This window comes from Chelonia mydas, chromosome 3 (assembly GCF_015237465.2).
Source record: "Chelonia mydas isolate rCheMyd1 chromosome 3, rCheMyd1.pri.v2, whole genome shotgun sequence".
Taxonomy (NCBI): Eukaryota; Metazoa; Chordata; order Testudines; family Cheloniidae; genus Chelonia; species Chelonia mydas.
Genome location: NC_057851.1, coordinates 22,739,740 through 22,765,268, shown reverse-complemented (window position 1 = coordinate 22,765,268; position 25,529 = coordinate 22,739,740). Strand labels below are relative to the sequence as shown.

The following is a 25,529-nucleotide window of genomic DNA, read 5'->3' as shown; positions in this document are numbered from 1 at the left end:
GTCAAAATCAGACTCATTTATCTGTAATTTGAATTGTATTGTTTTTATATTTTACAATACAATCCATTTTGAGGAGTAGGTGTCTGTGGTCACTGTTTTAGTATTCTGGGCTGAAAGGCAAAGCCTTAAAGAGAGACAGAAATGAAAACAGGGAGCTTAACTGCCCCAGGACTGCGAACAGGTAAAATGAAGCTTGTCATCTAGAGCTTGTAAGTGATTTTTTTAAAATTAAAATTCCTAACAGTTCTTTTGAACTATAAACCCAAAACGTTGACTGGGAACTTGTCTAGATTCCAGCTAATTAGTTGAACCACAAATATTTTCTCTCATTTAATACAACAGAAGATATCCTCACCTTTTTGTCAAAATGGCTGATCAGAGAACTGAGTACTAGGAACTCATCTAATCCTGGGCTTGACATTGATTCCCTTTGTAGCCTTGGTTAAGTCACTCAGTGTCGCAGCCTCCATTTCACTATCTGTACAAAGGGGGTAATTAATACTTTCTTTATGGTGCTTTTCATTTCAAAGAAAGTGAATTCTACGGATAGGGCAAAATACTTCACCTCTCTGTATCTCACTAACTGGCCAGTGCCAGAGCTAGGAACAGACCACAGGTCTCCTGACTTCCAGTCACTTGCCCTATCAATGGGCCCACACTGCCTTCCATAATATTTAGGAACTTTAAAGGGGGTTAAGATTATTAGTTATTGTTTGACAAGTTGTATAAACCCTTTCTATCTTAAAATAAGTGCTAAATTACTTTTTGATACTATATTTACATTTTAACATATATTTAATATGCATTGTATAGGCCCCTCTTCTGTTTTCTCCATTAAATGATCCTGGCAGCTTTTAGGATAATTAAGTTCTAGAAGCACTTCCTAGAAAATTCAGTTACTGGTACATTTTGATCTCCAAAAGGCAGATATCTGTCCGTGTTATTTCAATTTCAGCCCATCAGTGAGCATCAGATCTCAGACAAGAAGCTTTGACTGATGGATGTGTATCAGAGCCTGACAGAGCAGGTCAATGTTAAGGAAATTAAATATTCCCCTTGGTTCTGTTTGTTTCTGTCCCACTTGCCAATATGTACTTTTGTAAATTGTTTCTGTACGGGGCTTGGGTAGTTTTAAAAGAATGTTGTCATAGCATCCTAGAGGACAATACAGATTAAATTTAACTCCTTGCTGTTGGTGTCTACAGTCTATCAAATTATTATCTGTATTACAGTAGCACCTAGGGGCCCCAAATGTGATCAAGGACCCATTGTGCTGAGCTCCACAGAAATACCTAGGAAGAGATGGTCCCTGCCCTGAAGAGGTTACAATCCAAATAGACAATACAGATACAAGGGAGGGAGGAGAAATGGAAGCACAAAGAAGTAAAGTGACTTGCTCACCATCCTGCAGCAAGTCAGTGGCAGAGGTAGGAATAGAGCCCATGTTTCCTGGTAGGGGTGTGTGCCCATTACTGAGGGTGAAATTAGTGGCCCATACTATACTGGGCTCACAGACGAGAAGGGCAGGAGTGAATTTGATTACAGGCCTTTCTTCATTGCAGGTCTCCATTTTATTGTCACTTCCTTTGAGGCGACAGATTGATGTGCTTCACTCACTGTTCTGTTCAGCATTTTTTCTGGCAGGTTGGCCTTTTTATTCTCTCATTTGTTTTAAAAATGGAAGTGAAAAGAGTTTAACATATTAAAGCAGAGTCTTCTCCAAGCAACAGTAGCTTATGCAGGGTCAATAACGGAGTGGAGAACCTCAGCTGAACCCCAGCCCTAAATCTATGGACAGACTAATTCTCCAACCTATGCTTTGGGGATTTCCCATGTGTTGCAGCCAAGGGGAAAAAACCAAAACAAATCCTGTCCCAGGTAGTGATCAAATGCTTCCTCTCCACAGTAAGTGACTCTATTTTTCTGTGGCGGTGGCAAAGAGCTATTCAGTCAGATTTATACGTTGCCCTTTTTCATAGGATATCAATAGTTTTATAACTATTAAATTGATATGCCAGCTATGTCCCCGGGGATCATTTCATCCAGCACTAAAATGGAGCCACCTCTGGGATGAAATAGGGCAACTATCTAGCAGCACACACGAATGCTACACAACAGTTTTAGGACAGGAAGTAAAGATGATCTTTTCCAGTTGAAACTGAAGAGGGAATTTAGGCAGGCAAAATAGAACACCATGTGCTGAAATTTGGCCTGAATTACTGGTTAGCACCCCCTGTTCATACCCACTCAGGTTACTACTAAGTAGCATTTAAAGAATATACAAATTGACTTGAAATAAACATAGATCTTTGTTTTTAATTTGATTTTTCTTCAGCTGCTGGAGCTGGTTGTGAGCCCTGCAAAGAGGTTCTGAACATCCTGATGACAACTGTCACTCTGGAAAACTGTCCATTCAGAATGCAAGGCACTGTGTGCTGTTTTAATGGAAGAAAAACATGTTTTACTTGTTAGTACAATGCCTTATCCCAACTGGGCCATGGTCCCTGTAGGCATCTGTAGACTCTACCACAATTTAAATAAGTAATAAGTAGGGCTATGATTTTGTCACAGAGGTCATGGAAATCATGAATTTGAATAAAGTCCACGAAATCTTGGAAGTGGTTGTAAAAACACATTTGATTAGGCCCCCAAACTGAATGGTGTTGCAAGATGGTACACAATGTTGCAGTGCCACTCAGGTTTGGCATGTCTGCCCCCTGTCTCCATCTATGGGGGTTGGAGGAGAAGGGAGGGGGGCAGACAAGCCAAACCTGAGGTTACCTGAGGGGTGCTGTGATCTCATGCACCAGGTCACAATGCCTGGAGTGGGGAGCTGGGTCTAGCCCTGCAGGACAGGAGCCGTTTGCTGAAGTGTAAGCTCACTCTCCAACCCCAACGCCCAGACCTGACCTTTCAGCACCCCCCACTATACTCCTGTATATATTAATGTAGAGAAAACTACAATATTTTGTGACCTTCAAGTGGCTTATTGTTCTTTTTCCTGTACCTCTGCCATGAAATATACTAAAAATTTTCATGACAAAATCATAGCCGTAGTAATAGGTACTATCTAAACCCAATAAAAAATGTTAACCAAAAAAAATTAAGCTTTTCATGGAAAATATATGAGAATCCCTTGGAAATAACTTGGCTAGGCTTTTAATGGAATATGGGTACCGTTGTTGGTCTTTAAATGTTTTTTAAATATCAAAATTAACTTTGAAATATGCCAGATTGAATTAAGGAGGTGAGATATCACTGCAGGTGTCTGAAAAACAGCTGAAATAATGGAGCCGTAGAACTGGACACTGAAATTCTCCTGATTGAATAGGTCTCTATTATTTTGATCACATCTGTTGTCTTCCATTTTCTGAGCCAAATAAGCCAGTTTAGGCTATTTTTTCCCCTTTGCCCTTTCCCTCTGATTGGAATGGCCAGCAGACATTAAAGACCAACCACATAGACTATTCTCCTTTCAACTTCTGTTAACAGGGGTATTAAAAAGACATTCCCAAATATCAGTTGAAAAACACTAAGTAATAAAATCCGTACTTAAAAGGTGGGTAGGTGTAAATTCCACACGTAAGTCTTTTCATCTAGGAAGCCAGTTGCTTAGAGATCAGTTGTTTTAATGAATTGGGGAGCTGCTGTCACTTTTCAGTCAGTTGGGATTGCCACTTTTTGGAGGATCAAATACTCACATCTGAGGTTTTAAAGTCAAGCTATAGGCCCTGATCCTGCAAAGAGAACTGTGTGGGTGACTCTTGTGACCGTACGGAGTCCAACAGAAGTCAATGGTATCTGTCTGCATGATTCTCTTGTAGGATCGGGGACCTTGTTAGGTTTTTTTTAAAATGTGTCTTAAGAACACTGAAGTGTCTGAAGTTTAAGGATCACATTTTCAAAAGTGCTTAGAATAGTAAAACTCCAGTTGACTTTAATGAAAGCAGAGTTAGACCAGCGCTTAGAGTGTTTTTGAAAATCCCATCCCCAACTGTTCATAAATGTTCTGCTAATGTTGAAAGTAATAGTTATTATCCCAGTTCTAACCTCACATGTGCACACACAACTCTCATTGACTTCAGTAGGAGCTGAGGACTCTCGGCATTTCACAGAGTTAGGTCCACCGTCCACTGTTAGGTCCACCCACCTTTTTGTCTTCTTGTCTTAAAGACTTTTAGTTTTCTTTCTGAGTGAATTGTAATTTGCTATTCATCAAAGTTATTTAAAATATTGTCCTCTTAAGAAAATTCTTATTTATCTGAAATGAGATCATAGCCTACATCATGAGCAAGAATACTGAAAAAGTCCTTGTGTTTGAAAAACCCAGTATCCAAATTACTGACAAGCATGGGAGGAAGAATAGTCTATTGGTTAAAGTGCAACTGAAAATTGGGAATCTGGGGTACTTTGAGTGTGACCTAAGGCAAGAACCCTATGGGCTAATTTTCAGAAGTGCTGAACTACTGAGGTCAATGGGGACTGTGAATGCTCACTCAGCATTTTTGAAATTCAGGTAATTAACTGGTCTGTGCCTATCTTTAACCTCTGTAAAACTGGAAATAAAAGTCTCACAATTGCTGGATAAGAGGTATTAATTAGTTAACATTTGTAAAGTGTCTGGGGAATTGTTATCTGAAAGGCAAAACAAAGTATGGTTGTGTAAGCAGCGTGCAGCAGGGACTGTTTCTTTGTTATATATTTATATAGTTCTCAGCTCATGGAGGCAAGGTCCCATTGCCATTGATGATAATGTATCCTCCATCTTTTTGAAATAAACAAAGGCGTTCTCACTGGAATTTTGTCCTGCTTGTAAATAAAATTAGATTAAAATGTTGCTTTCTCTTTTTGCTACTGAAACATGTTTGCCCACGTTCATTCATTTAAAATCTGATGCTCCTATATTTTTCCCGAATTTCAACACTTTTTCTCTCCTTTTGTACTCCTCCTTACTATTATATGTTTGTTCTGCCTACACATTCCCCAAGCTTGCCAAAAACACACTACTGGATATATTTATTTCTCATAGTAAATTTTCCCAAAGGATAAATTTGCATTAATAAAAATTTTCCATATTCATGGGTGAGAGGGCTTCTTTACACAATTTGGATGGATATTATAAGATAAATCTTATATTCTATTCTACTGCCTTTTCTGGTTATTTAAGAAAATGACTTTTGTCTGCAATGATTCAAACAGAAACAAGCTTAATAATAATTTCCTACTTTTCTTCCTCCCCCGCCCTTCTCTTATGGGTCAGAAATCTGACCAAGAAACCTCTCATTTTAAAGGAGATGAAGATTGAAACGTTAGCCTTTATACTGCTGAATAAATTACTGAAACAAAAAACAAAAATATCAGGCAAGCAGAAAATGCCTTATCATTTAAGTGTCAGTGAGTATTACTATGATATTAGACTCATAACTCAATGACCTTCAATATTATTACATTGTGGAAAGATTTAAAAAAGGGACATTCTGAGATTTGTGTGAGATGGAGGGAAATTAAGATTCCCAATGTATGAATTTTGCATATCTTAAAGGAAAGCTGTGGGGATGTACTGCCCATAATAACTGAATTTCTCTGTTTTCTGATTTTCTACTGAGACTTGCAGGGGAAAGAGTATCAAATACTTTATATTGTACAAAAAAATAAATCTGGTACCTAGTTGGAGAATGAAGGCTATTTGCAAAATCTTTCCGCCCTGTAGCACATTTTAAATAATCTCATTTTTACTAGTGTCAAAACAACATCATGAAGTGTTCAGCAAGTATCAACAAATTATTCCTGTTATGATTGTAATACAAATTCATTTGATAGAGACCATCTATTTGTGATTCCAGTGCTTGCACACTGAGGCTTAGGGCCTAACCTAAAATCCACTGTAAACCATGTAAATCTTTCCATTTACTTCAAGTTGCTTTGGATCAGGTCCTTGGGGCTCATCTTGACCTCCCATTTTGGGCCACAAAATTGTGAGCACAGTGAGAGGGCACATCTCAGAATCTGACCCGTTGCCTTCTTTCCCCCATTTTGTAGATTTATATGAACACAGGAGTCACCATAATGGATTAGACCAGTGGTCCACCTAGTCCAGTACCCTGTCTGACCCTGGGCGGCACCAGATGCTACAGAGGAATGTATAAGAAACCCCATAGCAAGCAGATATGGGATAATCTGCATTTTCCTATCATCCCCCCATAAATATCTTGTCCAAATCCCTTCCAATTTTATGTACATAGTATACTAGACAAGCTGTTCATATGCAACCAAAATTTATAGCTATGGAACCTTCCTGTGTTTGTGTCTGTTGTTTTTACATGATATTGCTCAGTAAAAATGAACTGTGAACATACACACATACTTGCGCACGCTGCTGATGCATTTGTTGTTGATGGTTTCAACTACTTTAAAATAAGAAAACTGTAAGGATGGGCGAAATCATTGAGTCTAACTTTGATTTCACCTTCAGGATTCAAAAATTTGACCCCAAATCAAATATTAGTGGTAAGAGCAATTTAATTTTTTGGAAACTTCCTTGACCCAGCACTCCCCACTCCCAATTTTTTCCCCTCAAAAACATTCCTCTGTTTTTGACCCACTTTAGTTCTTGTGTTAAGAGACACTATGGAAAAAGTACTTTGATAGAAAAATGATAAATAAAATGGAAGAAGGTAAAATTTGAAAGAGACGGTCACCAGGGAACATAAGAAGAGAGAAACTGGGGCGGAAGGAGCGGGGGAAGAGGTGGAAGAGAGGTTTTGATGAGGACAAAAATAGCTACCATACATAGGTGCCCTAGAACTTTCTTTCTTGTTCTTTTTCATGTTATCAGTTGCACGCATGTCCCTCAGTTTGTATCATTTGGTTTTTAATGTCCACAGGCAGGGGCATGATCTGTTTCTCATGGTTAAGTCAACTAACTTTCCTAAATGAGGAAATAAACCAGCATACAGTATGGCAATAGGCTCAGTCAGTGTAAAATCTGGAACAAATCCTGCTTGGGGCAGTAGTAGAATTCCTAACACGTTACGTACTCTGTTGCTCAATATTGTTAAACAAGCCTCCACTCCAAGTGCCAGAACTGTTCACCTTTGCTTTGTGGTTCTCACTCATTTACCTCATGCACAAGAACACTCTAATATCATACCATGCCTCCCATGAACTGATTGCATAAAGGCCTGTACACAACTTATTGATCCAAAGTCCACTGCAGTTAGTGGGAGTCTGTTGATTTCAGTGAACATTGGCTCGGATGCTAACTGAACACAAATAAGTTCCTAAATAAGAACCCAGTGCAAGTGCCATAACCACAGAGAAATGGAATGTTCCCATCAATTTTTGATATTCACTGGCTGCATAACATTCTTGGGCGTCTCCCCTCCATCTTTTTCAGAATGGATGTTGCCCCCCAACTGAATCCTGTAAATGAATCCTCATTTACTGGATTCAGGAAAAACTTGAAGAATTTCATGGAATTTAGTATCATTTTCCAGATTACAAATTAAGGATGAAGTTTTGCCTTCATATATAGATTTAGGATTTCCATTGATTTCAATAAGAGTTGCATTTGGACATGCAAGGGCACAGTTTGGCCTTAAAAGGGAGCCTCTTGCTTTTCCTCCCTCCTGACTCTAAATTTCCTCTCTTCTATGTTTCTTGCTCTTTCTGTGACACGTTCATTACTAACTAATGTTAAGTTGTGTCTGGAGGCTGCATGCTTAAGTGTGCAGTGGAGTCAAAAGCTCTGGGTTCTATTCCAATCTCTGCCACTGACCTACTAGATGACCTTGGGCAAGGCATCTCATCCGTCACCCCCTCTGTAAAAGGGTAAATGATTATTACCCTCTTTAAAGTGCTTTGAGATTTACAGATGAAAAGTGCTATATGTGCATGGAGTATTATTAATTTAAGAACATAAAAACAGCCATCCTGGGTCAGACCAAAGATCCATCTAGCCCACTCTTTTGACAGTGGCCAATGCCAGGTGCTTCAGAGGGAGTTAACAGAATAGGTAATCATCAAGTGATCCATCCTCTGTCACTCATTTAAGGGATATGGATCTAATGCTGCACTACTGAATTCACTCGGTGTTTTATCAGTGACTGCAGTGGATGCAGGGAGAGGATTTCTGTGAATATATGGAAGTTGCCTCTCTTAATACAAGGGATGGATTTCTAGAAGTACTGCATCTTACATAAATAGCTTTTAGTTTTGTTGTGTGTATGTTTGCTGTACTTACGACTTTCAGTTAAAAACCTCTATGTAAATGTTTACTGTCTGGGCATAGAGCTTATACACTATTTTTAAAAAAATACACCTGTATTTGTAATTTTTCACTTATAATACTTACTTCAACTTTGTTTACAGTTACCAATTCTTTTTGTCTTGAGTTGGGCAATTTATAATGGTAAATGAATGTGCAGGCTGCAGGGAATAAGCCTTTATGCTTCTTGTTCTACTAATAAAAACAAAGAGCTTCAAAGAGAAGTTATAACCAAATGTCAAGGGAAATCTGTAAAGATATAAGTGTAAACAGAAACCCAAGCAACCCATCTTTCTGACTTATGTCTACAACACAGATTATCAGTGAATATTGCTTCAGCAGTGAGTGTGGGCCAAATTAATCACAGATAGAATATACTGACTTCAAATAACTACACAGAAAATATGCTACGTGGTTTTAAATGATAATATTTTCTAGCCAAGTGATCGCTTCACAGTATATAATCTTTGTTTAGATTTAATGTTAATAAAATCAAATAAAGCTGTTGCTGTGTTTTGTTTTTCCCTTTGACTCTTTTAATAATTATTCCCCACTGCAATGTTAAATGTAGATGTGCAGTCTTAATTGGTTAGTTACAAGAAGATAATCTTTTTTCCTTCTCACTGTTGCCTGTTAGTTTAAAGGTATTTTAGCTGAAGGTTGATAATTATCGGTGAGGAGAAAATAACACTTCAGGAGTTCATTTTCCATCTTAGCACTTGGGACCTCCTTTGAACTCCCCTCACCAAACCCTCTTTCCCACTTTGTCACTTCTCCCCACCCCGTCATAAAAGGGTCTCCCTGCATAGACTTCAGCCATTGCTCGTAAGCTAAGGGAATTGCTTCTCACAACTGCTCTTCCTGGATGGATAAATTGCATGAGACTTTGCTGAATATGGAAGATGGTTTGGGCGCTGATAATTCTGTCTTTCTGTCTTCCTGGGACTGGAAGAGCAATGCAGGAACCTATGAGCTGAACCAGATCTCATCCCCTCACAGCTTATCTCCATCTCCTTCCTTTGAATCGTACTCTTCTTCCCCTTGCCCAGCTGTGATTGAGATGCCCTACAACAGCAGCAGTGGTGGCAGCCTGATCGGATACAGCTTGATGGATTTTCCTTCTACATACTTACCAAATGCTGGACAGGCCAAGGCTCAGAAAGGCACCAAGGCCAGGATGTCAGCCCAGCGCAGAAGGAAAGCCAGTGAGAGAGAGAAGCTCAGGATGAGGACCCTGGCTGATGCTTTACATACCTTGCGCAATTACCTACCTCCTGTCTACAGCCAAAGAGGCCAGCCTCTCACCAAAATACAGACACTGAAATACACCATCAAGTACATCAGTGAACTCACAGACCTGCTGAACAATGTCAAACGGGCATAGACACCCTTCCCCCCACCGCCTGACAAACCTGCCACTGGAACTTTGAGATCCCTCCTCCTAAAGAATCTTTAAAAATTATCGAATGGAACTTTGAGCTAGTTCTTCCTTTAAAAAATCCTGAGTGTCTTGAGCAAATGAAGACAGAACAAAAGGAATAGGGGTGGAGGGGTAGCTGCTGTACACATCTCAGAATGCTCTAAGTCGAAGGGGATGTGTAGACTTGTACATTACTTGAGTTATGGGTTGTTGGGTTGGGTTTTTTTTTAATGAGCTTCAAAAATATATTAAAATCAGTCTGATTCAACAGTGAGCAAGGCAAATAGATTCTGATAGGATTCACTCACCACAGGTCTGACCAATCTTCTGTTTAATAAGGACTGATTATTTAACCAAATAATCAATCTACTCACTTTTTTTTTAAAAGATCAATGGGTTTAAAGTGAATTCTTAAAAGATGTAAAAAAATAAAAACAAAAATACTAAGCATAATGGTCTGTAGGCACTTTAATATTAGGGTTTGGAAGAGCATGGATATTTAGTTCAGGTATTGCTGATAAATCAGGCTATTTATCCACATTTCTAGAATTATGTACCTAAAATGAAGAAACGTAAGTAATATTAAGAATGTCTTTGAAAACAAATAGAAATATCACTGCTTCATACTCCATATCTTGTATTGTATCTCTGACAGAAAAGCATATTCCAATAATGACTGATTCTTAGATCCATATAGAATCTAATAGAAAATAACCTCTCACAGAATTGTCAAGCTTTGCCTACAAGTTTTCACAGCAGGGATATTAAATTCTATAGAATGGTTTAAAATGCTATGAAGATATTCTCTCTTAAATTCTATTTGTTTTAATAATTTCTATAGAAACATATTTACTGTATATAGAACCTGATTGGTTAAATTCGTATTAAATTCTGTGGGCCTTTTATCAGAGGGCTAGATTAGATCATGACCTCCTCTTTCTCTCCCTCCCTCTTCCCACAACTCAGCCAGCCAGAATCTAAATGTTTAATCTCAGTGAATCACTTCAAGTTACAGAATTTTGCAAGGTTCACACTCTAGGTGCTTTTGAAACCTAGGGTAACTGTAAGGTCTCCATGTCAAAAGATCAGCAGTTTCCTGCAGCCAAGAACAGTTTGTTCTGCTTTCTCTATAACCAGGAAACAGTTCAGATCTTAAATTACTTTGACTTTCCGTGATAGATGCAACACAGGCTACATCACATTTATACAGTGAGAAGAAAAGTTTGCATTATATATGTTCCTCCAAATTCATTCAGAAAGCCCTCGCTCTGCACTCGGAGGCCAGCAATATGCAGAGTGGACTGAAAGAGGAGAAGAACTGGTGCACTGCTGCAATGCAGGTCTGAGCTCTGTGGAGCAGAACAAAGTGGGTTAACCCTTTCCCAGCCCTGGGATATAAGACATAACCATGGCAGCACCATTATTTTACACAGAATCTAGGGATGTACAGCATACTGTGTACATGGGAAGGGTGAATAGATGAGTGTCACTACGTTGGATTCCTGTTTTGTGTTCTTGGGGGACATAACATGTTAAATTTGAGCACTAAAGGGTTATTTCTTTACTGTATGTTTCCCAGCTCTTTCGTTTCTCTTTACATATTCTGAGACATTCAGTTGTTGGGGGGCAGTGGGGTTGGGGGATAAATCTGTCCCTGGAATGTGTTTTTCCAAGGCTAGGCTTGATCTGACACAATGTTATTTTAGCATGGTACGTGCATATCTATATGTTCAGCATGTCATTCATATAGTGGCTGAAATACATAGCTGAGTTCAATACTGTGCTGTAAATAGAATATGTCTCTGACGTCAATAACAAGCCACATTTTTAAAAGTATTCCATATGCTCCAAATCTGTTTTAACTCAGGCTAGGTTTCCAGTCCAACTTGTGTGTTCAGTGAAACAAGCTGAGCGATCTCACCTGCATCCTGAGAGATGAGTAATCACAGCACAAATAAAGAAGACCTATTAGATTATCAAGGCAGAACATAGGCACATATCACACAGAAACCATATACTTCACTAACCATATAAAATTCCTGCATATAAATTTGTACAACTGCTGTACTGTGTCCAGGATGTAGCAGTACAGAGACTGACAAATCCTAAAAGTCAGACTAGATACAGTCTTTACTGTGATTTTTGATTCACGCCTAGTTCTTTAATCCCCCACAAACTAAAATAATCAGTAAAACCAGTGTTACCGGAGATAAGGAGGGCCTTGTGATTAGAGCCATGGAATAGCGGGCAAGAACCCTGGCTCTTATTGCTAGCTCTGCCAGACTCAGTGTTTGACCTTGGTCAGGTCACGTAGCCTCTGGGCCTCAGTTTTCCCATCTGTTAAATGAAGATACTACTACTTAGCTGTTTCACAGGGGACTTTTAAGAGATATTGGTACATAGCACCATATCAGCGGGGGCTGTGTGGAAAAGCACTGCCCCAGGAGGGACGCCTGCAGGTGTTGTGTATGTCTCAGAATCCGTGCCTCCCACAGCTCCAGAGAATGCTGCAGCCTAATGTCCCTACACCCCATAGGGCCACCTCTGCTGGTATGAAACGGGAGCAGAACCATGGGCCCACTTGCTGCCTATCCTTCAAACCCAATCTGGGGTGACTAGTGCCAGCAGCAGCATTGGGCATTGCACAAGGACCAGCTTTTGACCAGACCCTACATAGGAGCCAAGGTGTCAGGATGGAAATGCTCCTTTCTCAGTGAGAAAGAGCAGGTCTAAGGCCATGCACTGGAACTCAGGATATCTGGCTCCAGTTCCTGGCTCTGCCATAGACTTCCTGTGGGACCCAGTAAGTCACTTAGGCTATGTCTACACTTGGAGGTGAGGGTGCGCTTCCCAGACAGACATACTTGTGCCAACTTTCATGAGCTAGGACATCAAAAATAGAAGGGTCACTGTGGTAGCTTGGGCAGCAGTACAGGCTAGCTGCCCCGAGTGCAAAACCGTCCGGACTCCATGGCTACATACTCAGGTGGCTAGTCCATGCTGCCACTCACTACTTTGTGAACTATTATTTTTAGCGAGGTCGTTTGTTGAATGCTAGCCCCAGTATGCCTCCACCAGCTGGGACTCACAGCCGTAAGCATGGACATAGCCGAAGGGTGGGAGCCATGAAGAGACTTAGGCACTGCAATGCTGGGCATCTTGGGGGCCTAACATTTAGGCCCCTAAAAATCGCAAGAACAGCCATGCAATCCACGAAATGGAGTGAGGCATCTAGGTTCCCGATGGAATGAAGTGGGAGAAGTGGGCACCTTGGACTGTGAACCACAAAAGCCAGCACACTAGGTGGGGAGCCAATGGAAGATGCATAGATGCCGACGTCCTCTGTAGGAAGGGTGCTCGACCCCAGCTCCACCCAGGCACCGCTCCCCACCCCACCCCATCCCGCTTCTTCCTGCCTTCACTCCATCCCACTCCACCCCTTCACCCAAGGCCCCACCCCACTCTGCGTCTTCCCATCCCCGCCCCATCTCTTTCCGCCCCCTCCTCTGAGCGCTCCCCATCCCCACTCGTCCCCCTCCTGCCAAGCTCCTCCTGCATGCCACGGAAAAGCTGATCTGCATTGGGCGGGAGGCAGAGAAATTGATCAGCGGGGCTGCCAGTGAGCAGGAGGCGCTGGGGGGGAGGCGAGGAGGTTAGCTGCCGGTGGGTGCTAAGCATCTGCCAAAAATTTTCTGTGGGTGCTCCACAGAGTCAGTGCCTATGGGGAGATGCTTAGCACACACCCCTCTCCTGGAGATAGGTACCTACAGGCAGGCTGCAGGGAGATGCCTATGTCACTTTAACATGCCACAAACAGAAACCTGACAGCTGCAGTTAGGCGGCTAAGCCCCTTTGAGGGGGTGGGGGACAGAAGGAGGAGGAGCTGTATGACTTTAAGCCCAGTGGTTAGAGCAAGGCTCAAGTCCCCCCTCTCTCTGCCAGAAGGGGAAGGCAAGGATTTGAACAGAGGTTTCCCCACTTTTTAGGAGAGCACTCTGACCACTGAGCTCTGGGATATTTTTATGTGGGGCTCCCTCAGTCTCTCTTCTTGAAGTACTTGGATGCTGGATAACTAATGAAAGAGTGATGGGAGCAGAAAGATTGAACCGATGGCCTCCCCACTGCCAGGTGGGTGCTCTAACCATTGGACAACAGAATCATACTCGCTTGCCCAATAACTTGTCCTCCACGCATAAATATTTAACAATAATTGGGCCAAAAAAGAGAGGAAAGGCAAACTTGAACCTGGGCCTTCCACATCCCATGTGAAAATTATCCACATCCCACACTGAAAATTATAAGGTGCCCAGTTCCACCTCTTGCGTGTGACCTGCTCTGGTAGGCAGTTTCTGAGCACACCTGCTGGCTCAGGCCCCATGGCTGGTTCATGAGTCACTCTGGGGCTTAGGCAGGACATTGGCATCTGGATGACCTGGCAGCCTAAAGTGAGGCTGCAGTGTGCATGCCCTGAGGATCCCATGGGAGTGGAGGGTCCAAGCCTGAGTCCAGGTGGGAGGGACCCAGGGTTCAAGCCCTATTGCTTTGCAGTAGAGATGCAGCCCCACTGGAAGTCCACCAAAAGTATCCCACAATCCCATGGGCCAACTTTTTGTCCCCTGGACAGTCAAGTTTTCCCACACTGCACCATGAATAAAGGCTAGAGTGGCCACATTTTGGATGGGCACCAGGAAGTCTGGGATATGGGTGGTTGGACTCAGGCTCGCATAATGCAGTGAAGACACTGGAGCCCCAAGTTGGGACCATGGTTCAACAATTCCTAACCTCGAGTTACAGACGAGTGCAGACCCTCAAACCCTGGGTTAACAAACCCAGTGGCTGCTAGCTTGAGTTTTACTAAGCATGGGCTTACATTGCAGTGTAGACATACCCTACACTGCATACCAAGTCTGGGTTTGGGGACCTGGGCTTCTGGACTCAGTATTTCCAAGCCTGTGATTGTGTCCACACTGCGCTACACAGAACCTTCTGATGGGTCTGTGGCCTGACTGGCGTCCATGCTGCAAAATGACAGGGCTCGGATCCAAGTCACAGGGGCACTTGGGCTCTGACCACCCCCCTTAGCAGGGCTCTAGGACCTGAGTGCTGAGGGCTTGTGGACCTGAGTCAGACTGATTTGTGTGTGGACAGAAGAGCTTGGGCTTAGTGTGCAAGGCAAAGCCAGAAATGATCAAACCCTTAATGTTTATACAGCACTTGGAGCGTAGCAAAACCATCTGTCTGGTCTGACTGCTGCCTCAGTTCCCCCTCTTGGGCTCTCCTATAAATTCAACATAGGTGTATCATATAACAACTCTTCTTGGGGTCTGGGTTTAACAACAAAGTTCACAAGGAAACATAAGAACTCCCACCCAGACTTCCTAGCTGGTTCACAACGCTTGGTGCAGGGTTCTTAGTCCTGTCCCAGTTGAAGCGTTTCTCTAGCAGACTTGTTCTCCACACTCCAGCCTTCCTAGCTGGCTCATGTTCCTTGCAGGGCTCCGTCAGGAGGCCCTCTGCCTGGGAACTAAGAAGAGTCTGTCAGTGTAGAACAGCTCTGTTGCTCCTGGGACTGTATTACTTATCACACAGCAAGGCCCAGGACAGGAAAGAAGAGAACATTAGATCTTTTGGGGACTTTAATGTTTCAAACCAGTAACTGAGATAGAAATATTTTAAAATCACCAGGCAAAGGGGAAGAAGTAGCCATAACACAATGGTTCCCCTTTTTCAATTTTCTGATCATCTTCCTTATACCCACAGACAGGATGAACCAAGTATCAGTTGTTGCACACTTGGCTTAGATATTATTATTTTATAAGGCATGTTCTCTCTCTTTCAAAACTTATACTGAGTTGAAGAGGAAAAACCCTGGACTATGCACACACACTAGCTGCAAAGAGATGAGGAAGTTCAATGAAAAAACAAACAGCAAATAAAATAATTTGCATGCCAATGATTAAGACAGTTTGCTGTTGGACTCTCCTTTCCAGAAGAAAAGGAAGGAAAGGAGGTGGGATGGGAAAGGGGAAAGTCAGTGTGCTACCTAACCGCTGATATAAAAAATGTAATTAATCTAGGTTTGTATTGATACTAATTCCCAAGGGCTAAATCCTGGTCTCACTGAAGCCAACGGAAATTTTGCCACAAATTTCAGTGAGACCAATGTTTGGCACCAAAAGCTAAACCACTGGACTAGAGGTCACCAGATACTTCCTTAAATTGCTCTTAGCTTGCAGCTATTTTATATGACTGCTGTTTTCTGAGTTCTGGAATCATAGAATATCAGGGTTGGAAGGGACCTCAGGAGGTCATCTAGTCCAACCCCCTACTCAAAGCAGGACCAATCCCCAACTAAATCATCCCAGCCAGGGCTTTGTCAAGCCGGGCCTTAAAAACCTCTAAGGATGGAGATTCCACCACCTCCCTAGGTAACCCATTCCAGTGCTTCACCTAATGAAATAGTTTTTCCTAATATCCAACCTAAACCTCCCCCACTGCAACTTGAGACCATTACTCCTCGTTCTGTCATCTGCTACCACTGAGAATAGTCTAGATCCATCCTCTTTGGCACCCCCGTCAGGTAGTTGAAAGCAGCTATCAAATCCCCCTCATTCTTCTCTTCCACAGATTAAACAATCCCAGTTCCCTCAGCCTCTCCTCATAAGTCATGTGTTCCAGTCCCCTAATCATTTTTGTTGCCCTCCACCGGACACTTTCTGGATGCCAGCTGGAGGAGCTACTGAAAAGGGTCAGGGCAGGTTTTTGGATTGACCAAGTTCTTTTCCCTGTGTCTCATGAACGAGAATCATGTGTGAGCTTTCCCTACTTTTTGCTAATTACTCTTTACTCTGTATAAATAGTTTATTAATAATGTTATAATTAGACTGCACTGGGAAAGTTGGGCAGCACACTGCTCATATACATTTCAGAAACTGTACATTGCAGTCATCAGTGGAGAGTGATTTCTCAATTTATTACTACAGCGCAGGAGGAGGGACCCTGCACCTATCCCCAGCCAGCAGGGAAAATATGCTACCTCTTTAACTGTGATCTTTTATTTATATGCATGAGGGACTGACCTTATGGCAGAGTGGTTAGAACAAAGTAGCTAGAGGCAGGACTCTACCTTCTGTTGCCAGCTCTCCCGCTGACAATGTGTTTTGGCAACTCACTTAATTTCTTTACTTCAGTTTACCTATATATAAAATGGTTATAATACTATTACTCTCAGCTGTGTGGAGAGACTGATTTAGTTAGCATGTGTAATGTACTTTGCGATTCTAAACTGAAAGGCTGCATGTGAGCATCTAACAAATTGCTATGGTTAAACAACTGGGTTACATGTAATTGTGCTTTTAAAGAGGATAATCCCAAACCTAGAAAAGGCCATAGGGCTGCAGCATATTCCCTGGCTGTGGGTGAGTGTGTGTGTGTGCGCGCGCGCGCACTATTTCACTAGAATAACAGACACCACTACTCCGTGGACCTTGTGTAGGGGTCCCCACTCAGAGGGCCCTTTCCTCCAATACTGTAGCCCCTTTGAAGCTGGTTTACAGGCCCCAGTTATTTAAAGTACCTATATTGCCCCCATGCCACTAGTATCTGAGCACCTCTGTATTTAACATCACCTTTGTGGGGTCAGTGATTCTAGTATCTTCGTTAGAAGCTGAAAACGGACAGAGAGGCCTAGCGCATCATCCAAAGTCACACTGTAATTCTGTAGTGGAACAGGGAATTTATCCCAGGTCTTCTAAGGCCTAGGCTAGTACCCTAACTACTGGACCCTAGTGTCCCAGTGTATAGACTGAGGGGAAGAAAAGGAGAGAGGACATTTAGCTGCTTTCCCCCCCTTTTAATTTTGCAATATTTTTTATAGTTCAGTGCCAAATACCAAAAATCCCTAATACTGTAAACCTCTCTTTTTTAAAAAATGCCAAGATATAGTTCATTTTGAAAGGTTTACCCTAATCTAAATTCAGTGTTCATAGACATTAAACATGAGAAATATTGAGGCAATAGCTCCAGCCATGAGCTGAAATAACAAAACTTACCCGAGTTTATTTCAAGTGGTAATAACTGTGATACATTTCTGCAAATGTTTCTGTTTTCTTATCAAAATAGTCACTAGATGTTTCTTTTCACTTGGTCTTTTATCATTCACCTGTTGAAATGTGCAGTAGACATGAAGCCTAAACAATGAAGACTGATCTCCTTTCAAACTTGTGTTAACAGGGGTATAAAAATAACATCCTAACCACCAGTGGGAAAAGTATGTGGTCATAAAATGGCCACTTAAAAGGCAGGTAGGTGTTGATTCAACACTTGTGGGGGTTTTTGTTGTTATTTTTAAAATTTAAAACAAGGCAGCCAGTTCCTGAATTTTAATTTAAACAGGCACCTGAGGTGGAGAGGTTGTTTAATACCATTTTCCTTATAAAAAGATTTACTGTTTAAAATAAACTTTTGTTCCATTTGTAGAGGGTTTTCCAGCTGTCTGAAACTAATGGTGAATCTTAACCCAGTTGATTTAATGGGAGTTTTATTACAAGACCACTAATGAACAGGGTTGTAGGTATGATGAAATAGGTTTTATTTTAATTCACATAAAGACATTAAACTTGTCCAATTTTACCCCCAAACCTACATTATTAACCTCTCTGCACTTAGCTGACTTTTAAAATGCATTAAAAATTGCCTAATGTTTAATTTATTAATTAAAAAGGACAAAACCACAACTATTGAATGAGCATATGCTATTTGACTTTGACCATAGTCTGTTGCCTCGCCCCTTTTCAGATCATGGTGCTAGCTCAGCAGTGGAAGTTACCTTCATGAAGATTTCAGAGTAGCAGCCGTGTTAGTCTGTATTCGCAAAAAGAAAAGGCGTACTAGTGGCACCTTAGAGACTAACCTATTTATTTGAGCATAAGCTTTCGTGAGCTAAAAGTGAGCTGTAGCTCATGAAAGCTTATGCTCAAATAAATTGGTTAGTCTCTAAGGTGCCACTAGTACTCCTTTTCTTTTTGCTTCATGAAAGGGAACACTAGGCACCTGTTGATGAAGAGGACTTTTCTCTTTCAAAGCAATAAAGAAGAATAATGAAGTTAAACTTCCCTACTGCTTTTAGTGACCTTAAAAGACAGCAAGAGGATGAACTAGCTATGTTGAAGAATGGGGGAGGGAATGGGTGTGTAGGTTCTCTATGATCTAAAGAGATTTGCTTACATCATGGACTACTGGAGATAGGGATTTTTGTTACACATGTCGAGTAGGGATCCAGAGCACGACTGCAGTACACAGTGGTAATTCAGATTAGAGAGACTCATTTTATTTGAACAAAAGCCCTAGAACTCTCAGTGAAGGGTGAGCGATTACTGCAAGTAGGCTATGAGCTGCATCTGTTTGTACCTGCCCAGGATTACTTACCACATGGACAAATTTTGAAGAGTGAAAAGGGAAATCAGCAGCACAAACCTTATTGAATGATTCAGAGGGCAGTACTCCAAAAATCCCTTGGATAGTTGAAGATCTCCCATGATCTCTGACTTCACAGACATTCGTAGTAGCAGCAGGAGGGTAGCAGCTCAGAGGTGTGAAAGTTGATTGACAAAGTTTAGGTCATTGCCTTGAGAAGGGGGCAGATACACCATTTTACTAAAGCTGATCAATAGGTCATAGCTCTGCCAAGTGGTTTTGACTCTAAGGCAAGGAGGAGCACCTTAAAAATCAAGAGCGCTTAGCTACATAGTTATGAGTTTTATTGAAAATGTTTATAAACCATGCAATACAGCAGAGAACAGAACAAATCCCATCCCTTAAAAGAGGGCCCATCCTTCCACACCCACACTTGTACTAAGAACCATACTGCTTTGACTATGGCCATGGTGTTTCTGTTAAAAAGTGAATTAGCAGGAAATTGTAGAAACAGTTTTTACATTACAGTATAGCTTTAAGATGGAGTTGAGATGTGAGAGTAGCCTGCTTTAAGGGAGTGATGCTTGTTTACAGAGCACAGGGTTGAAGATTATAAATGTTCCTTCCCATGAGAATAAAGATATCACACTTTGGCAGCAGACATACCTCTGCTTTATTGCTCCAGTTGACCCAAAAAAACTCCACTAAGTTTCTGCTTTAATGTTCAGTTCAAAATCAATAGAATCATATGTATATCATGCAGTCTGCAATGTACAACTGCAAGTCAGATTGATGGTTGCTCGCTCAGGAATGGTTTTCTTGATGAAAGGGTATTAAACGCTCTTTATTTCTCCATTAAGGTCTGGCATCAATGGAAAAACAGACTAAAAGTACATTCATTTTGAAAGAGGCTGGTGTAAGAACAGAACAAAAATCAAGCAAACTAGTAAGAGGTTAGACAGCCCTAGCAGCTCCACTTTACTCATTGTTATCAGAAAAGACAAGGGGAGCTTTTAACTGCTGGTAGTTGAGTTCATGTAGATCACAAAATTCATTGGTATATGGCAACAATCATGAAAAGGAATAATATGACACTGAAACATCAACAATAATGATGCTCCTAGGACCAGTACCCATGAGGTGTTGGTAAACAGTGGGACTAGACTGATGTAATGAAGAACTTGAAAGTGTATAAAATGAACAAAATATTCTGAGCTCTCAACCTTGGTCTAGGACATAGGCTTGGAAGAATATTCTTCCAAGCCTGAGTGGCAAAGAGTTAACTCACCTCCCCCCTTCCCCCACACACCTGTTAAGGAAAAGTTAGTATATGTGATTCCATTTTGGTTTGGGGCCCAACATTGTCTAAAAGCAAGCACATCATGCACCAGGAGGAGTGTTCCTTAGATACTGCATTCCTGTGAAAACCCTCCCCCTTGTTTCTAGCCTGTCTCGACTTCCGGTTTCTGTTCTTTGTCTGTTCCTAACTCCCTGCCTCCTGGCCTTGTGATGTGGGCCTCTCATCCTGATAAGAAAGGTTACTGATGCATTGCTTCAGGACCATGTTGTGTTGTTGAAGTAATAGTTTAGCATGGGGAATGTACCTAGCAGGGATAGGTGGTAGATAAGGAAAGGGTTTGTCTATTGGCTAAGGTTTCCGATGCACGAGGGCAACATGCTGTGCTAAAAGGTATATAATCTTTGTATAACCTGCATTCGGGGTCCCCTTCTGACTAGCAGGGGGCACCACACTTGAACGTAATAAACTTAATATCTTTGGGAACTTTGCAGTTGTGGACTTTGTTCGTGTGCCTCAGCCTAGACTCGAACTGCGCGTGACCTATCAGGTATAATTCGCAACAGTTCTTGGCGACCACGAAGGGACTCTAGGCTCGCCCCGACGAGCGAGACCGCACTCCTCCTCTTGGACAGCTCCAGCTGGCACAGGGTGAGTTCACCTTTGAGAACTCTGAGGAGCGGGAGTGTGAGCCGTCGCTTAGGTGATAAGGTGGCACATTTGGTGTCCTTTTTGGTAGCCCATTATGGGTTCTGGGCAGAGTGTAAGTAAGGGGACCCCTTTGGCTGAAATTCTCGAGAATTGGAGGAATATTTCTGGTACCCATGGGTTAGGTAAAAAGAAAGCTGTAATCTTGTGCAAGGTTGAGTGGCCAGCACTAACAGCTCAAACACCTCTCGAATGGCCACCGGATGGGTCCTTTGCTGGGGAAAAATTAACAGCGCTGAGGAAAAGGCTGGAGGACAAAGCTCCAGCCCAGATGAATTATTGGTATGTATGGGACAACTGGTCTTATGCGCTTGTGAAAGGACGTCCTCTTTCCTCCTCCTTTTCTTATTTATCTCAGGGGTCTCCAGCCCCGCTCTGTGCTATGCCTGCTTCTGCCCCTCCTCCGGCTTATCCTCGGCTTTCTGACTTATGCCCGTCACCTCCTTGCTTGCCACCCCCAACCCGTACAGGCCCACTATTGACCCGCCGGTTGCTCTGCAAGCTCCCCTCGTTCAACAACCCCTTGTTAGCCATGGTACGGACGACAGTGAACAGATCGTCTTCCCCCATGTTCACCGCCCCTTTGGCCCAGGCAATTAGTAATATGGCAACAGCAGATGCCCCGCCTGCGTGACGACCCAGAGAAGGTTCTGCAAACCATTCGGTCTCTGTTTACTGCGTTCAATCCTACATGGGGAGATGTTCAGGTAATCCTGGACACACTTTTCACCCCTAATGAGAAATATTCCATTCTGGTTTCAATTGGCGCTGGGCAGGGGAGGATAATACCCGGACTCCTTGGTCCCTGACTGATTCCAATTGGAATCCCAGTATGACCAACCAAATGGGCCTTTTAAAGGCTGGTAAGAACGGTCTTTTGGAGGCTATACGTAAAGCTGGTAGTAAAACGGCTATTTGGTCTAAAATCCGCAAATGCCAGCAGGAGCTTAATGAGCACCCCTCTGACTTTTTGTCTCAGTTGTCCAAACAATTCGGGGTGTATGGGGGCGATATAAACCCTGAAGCGGAGGAAAACCGTCCTGTGGTGGTCTCGTCTCCTTCTATGTTGATCGGGCAACGTCAGATATAAAAAAATATTTTTCAAAGCATGTTCCCGATTGGCTAGGAAAGCCCTTGCACGAAGTAGTGCGCCTGGCCACTTTTGTGTTTAATGGAAGGGATGAGGAGAAAGCTAAAGAGAAACGTAAACAAAAGAAAGAGGCGGTAAGTATGTTGGTGGCTGCATTGCAGGTCCCTCTGGAAAATCAGCATTGGCAGGGACGTGGTAATACGAGAGGCAGAGGGCAAGGGCCGGGAACGGGACGGGGGCGGAGGCTGGGGTGGACCACAAAATGGGAATTGTAATTATTGTAAGCAACCAGGGCCCTGGAAGAGGGAATGCCCCCTACTTCTTAGAGGGCCCCCTGGGCAAAGTCAGCTTGAGGCTGGCTCTTCTCTTTCCCCTGTTGCTCTTCAGTGGTTTCCCCCTAATGCTCCCCAGGACCTTGTTGACCCCCAGTGACTAGAGGCGGAGATTTTGGGAACCTTGGGAGAGTTGGAATGGGATTTGGGGTTCCACTCGCAAATTTATTTAAAAGTTGGGGAACAGCTTGTGCCTTTTTCAGTAGATACCGGTGCCACGCTCTCCACTTTAACTTTTGTTCCGGGCTCTCTTTCCGATACCAAAGTTTGGGTGCAGGGTATAGAGGGCAATCCGTGCCCGGCTCCCCTATCCTACCCTGTCCCTTGGTTCTTTAAAGTTGCCACATAGATTTGTTGTAATGCCAGAGGGCCCCGCGAACCTTCTCGGGTGGGATGTGCTGAGCAAACTGGGGGTACACATATACTGCGCCCCTGAGGGGCTCCGCATGTCCGTCCTGGACTCGGCTGTTGCTTCTCTTATGGCATCGGTTACCCCTGTTCCTGATGTCCCCTCTGAATTGTCCAGTGTTCCCCACAGTTTGTGGAGCACGAATTCTACCGATGTGGGTCTTCTTAAATCAGCCATCCCAGTCAGTCTAGAAACAAGGGACGGACCGCCTCCCTCCATGAAACAATACCCCTTGCCGAGGGAGGCGGAGGAGAGCATTTCTCTTCTTTTTGACAGCTATTTGACTCAGGGGGTTTTAGTCCCCGGCAGTTCTCCCTGTAATACTCCCATTCTTCCTGTAAGGAAGCCTAAACCGGGACCGGACGGGCGTCCAGTCTATCGGTTTGTTCAGGATTTAGGGGCTATAAATGGTTATGTTATAGCACCCCATCCAGTTGTCCCTGATCCGAGCACCATTCTAACACTGATTCCTCAGTCAGCCACTTGTTTTACTGTCGTAGATTTGTGTGCGGCATTTTTCAGTATCCCTTTGCACCCCGATTCTCAATATTTGTTCGCGTTCACCTGGAAGGGCCAGCAGCTAACGTGGACGCGTCTTCCCCAAGGGTTTTCAGGATCCCCCACTATTTTTTCCTGGATTCTCACCAAGGATTTAAAAGATATTGTCTTGCCTAGTTCGTCTGTCCTAGTTCAATATGTGGATGATTTGTTAATTGCTGCCTCTGATTACAATGCATGGTTAATTGACTCTGTTATTTTGCTTACTGTCCTAGCCAATAAGAGTCATTGTGCATCTCCATCCAAATTGCAGCTGTGCAAAGATCAGGTAATTTATCTAGGCTTTGAGATTCGGCCCAGAGAGCGTTTGCTCTCTCCTGACAGGGTGCAGGCAATCTGGGATTGCCTGCGCCTGGTTACAAAAAAGCAGTTACGGGCTTTCTTGGGGGCTGCGGGGTTCTGTCGACCCTGGATAGTGGCCTTTGGGGAACTGGTCAAACGCCTAGTCCAGGCCACCACAACATCGACCCCCGATCCTGTCTCCTGGACCCCGGAAATGGAAGCCGCTTTTGAATCCACCAAGAAGGCTCGGATCTCTGCGCCCGCCTTGGGATTCCCGGATTACGGTAAACCATGTTCTCTTTTCACTCACGAACACCAGGGGGTGGCCAGCAGCATCCTTTTGCAATACCTGGGGGATCGCCCATGCTCCGTAACCTATTACTCAGTGCAGCTGGACCCTGTCATTCGGGGCTCTGTCTCCTGTGTGCGATCGATTGCCGCTGCCACTGTCATGGTTGAACGGTCACGACCTATTGTTTTGGGGCACCCTCTGACTGTCTGGGTCCCTCACGAGGTTGAGGTTCTCTTAAAACAACATTCTACACAGGCATTGTCTCCACAGCGGGCTCATAAATATGAACGAATCCTGTTGGCTGCTGACAACGTTACTTTACGCCGCTGCAACGTCCTCAATCCAGCCATGATGCTGCCCCTCCTGGAGGACGGTACCCCTCACCATGTATGGATGGATGTCGCCACGCAGGATGGTAAGCCTCGCCCGGATTTAGCTGACTCCCCTTTAACCAAACCCGATTTACTCCTTTTCACCGATGGGTCCTTGTACTATTTGGATGGCCACCGGGTCTCAGGTTATTCAGTTACCTCTCAGGCAGACATTATCAAGGCTGCCCCCCTACCACCTTCCTTCAGAGCCCAGGGTGCAGAGTTATACGCGCTTACCATGGCTTGTTTGTTGTCTTCGGGAAGGACTGTTACTATTTACACAGACTCTAAGTACGCTTTTGGTGTTTGTCATGCTACGGGCCAGCTCTGGAAACAACGAGGATTTTTAACCTCCTCAGGCACAAAAATTGCTAATGGCCCTCTAATTTCTGCCCTTTTGGATGCCATTCAGGCCCCTCGCCAGGTGGCGGTGGTTCACTCTTATGTGCATAGGCACCCTAATTCTTTTGTATCCCAGGGCAACGCATTAGCTGACTCAGCCACGAAAGCTGCAGCTCTACAGCCCCTCCTGGTTTCAGCTTCCCTCCCCCTGGATACGCCCTTCCCGCCTGCTGACTGGACGCCGTTGTATGCTGACATATCCTCAGAGGAGCTTTGAGACTGAAAATGCTGGGAGGGTTCTGAGGGCCCCGACAAGGTTTGGCAAATCGGGAACAAACCTATTCTCCCCCGCTGTTATCTACTCCCAGCTGCTTATTATGTTCATTCCTTGGGTCACGCTGGTATCCAGGGCACGGCGGCTGCTATACTAAAATCTTGGGCGGCGCCCCATGTCTATCCAGCGGTGAAGCAGGCTCTCGGCTCATGCCCTACGTGCCTGGCCTTCTCTGCTAAGACTCGGCTCATTGCCAACTCAAAGCGGGGGAGACCCTGGGCAAACTTCCTGTTTCAACACTTGCAGATGGACTATGCAGAAATGCCTAAAAACTCAGGGTTTCACCACCACCTCCTTGTTATAGTGGACCAACTTTCCGGATGGCCTGAAGCAATACCAACCAGAAAGGCAGACGCGAGATCCGTGGTAAAGTTTTTAATGAAAGACATTGTACCCAGGTTTGGTGTCCCTGAA

The 25,529-nt window shown here is 43.4% G+C and overlaps 1 protein-coding gene and 1 long non-coding RNA gene across 2 annotated transcripts in view; both read left to right on the top strand.

The window, feature by feature from the left end:
- Positions 1-9,124: 9,124 nt before the first annotated feature.
- Positions 9,125-9,650, top strand: MSGN1 (mesogenin 1). The gene has a single exon (XM_007052870.3). The coding sequence runs from the start codon at positions 9,132-9,134 to the stop codon at positions 9,648-9,650; it is 519 nt and encodes a 172-aa protein (XP_007052932.2). The 5' UTR covers positions 9,125-9,131.
- A 10,921-nt stretch (positions 9,651-20,571) lies between these two features.
- The window catches only part of LOC122464916, a 20,444-nt gene continuing 15,486 nt past the window's right edge, over positions 20,572-25,529 (top strand). Inside the window, exon 1 of the long non-coding RNA XR_006289352.1 lies at positions 20,572-20,962. This is a non-coding gene — a long non-coding RNA (uncharacterized LOC122464916). The remainder of the gene's footprint in view (positions 20,963-25,529) is intronic.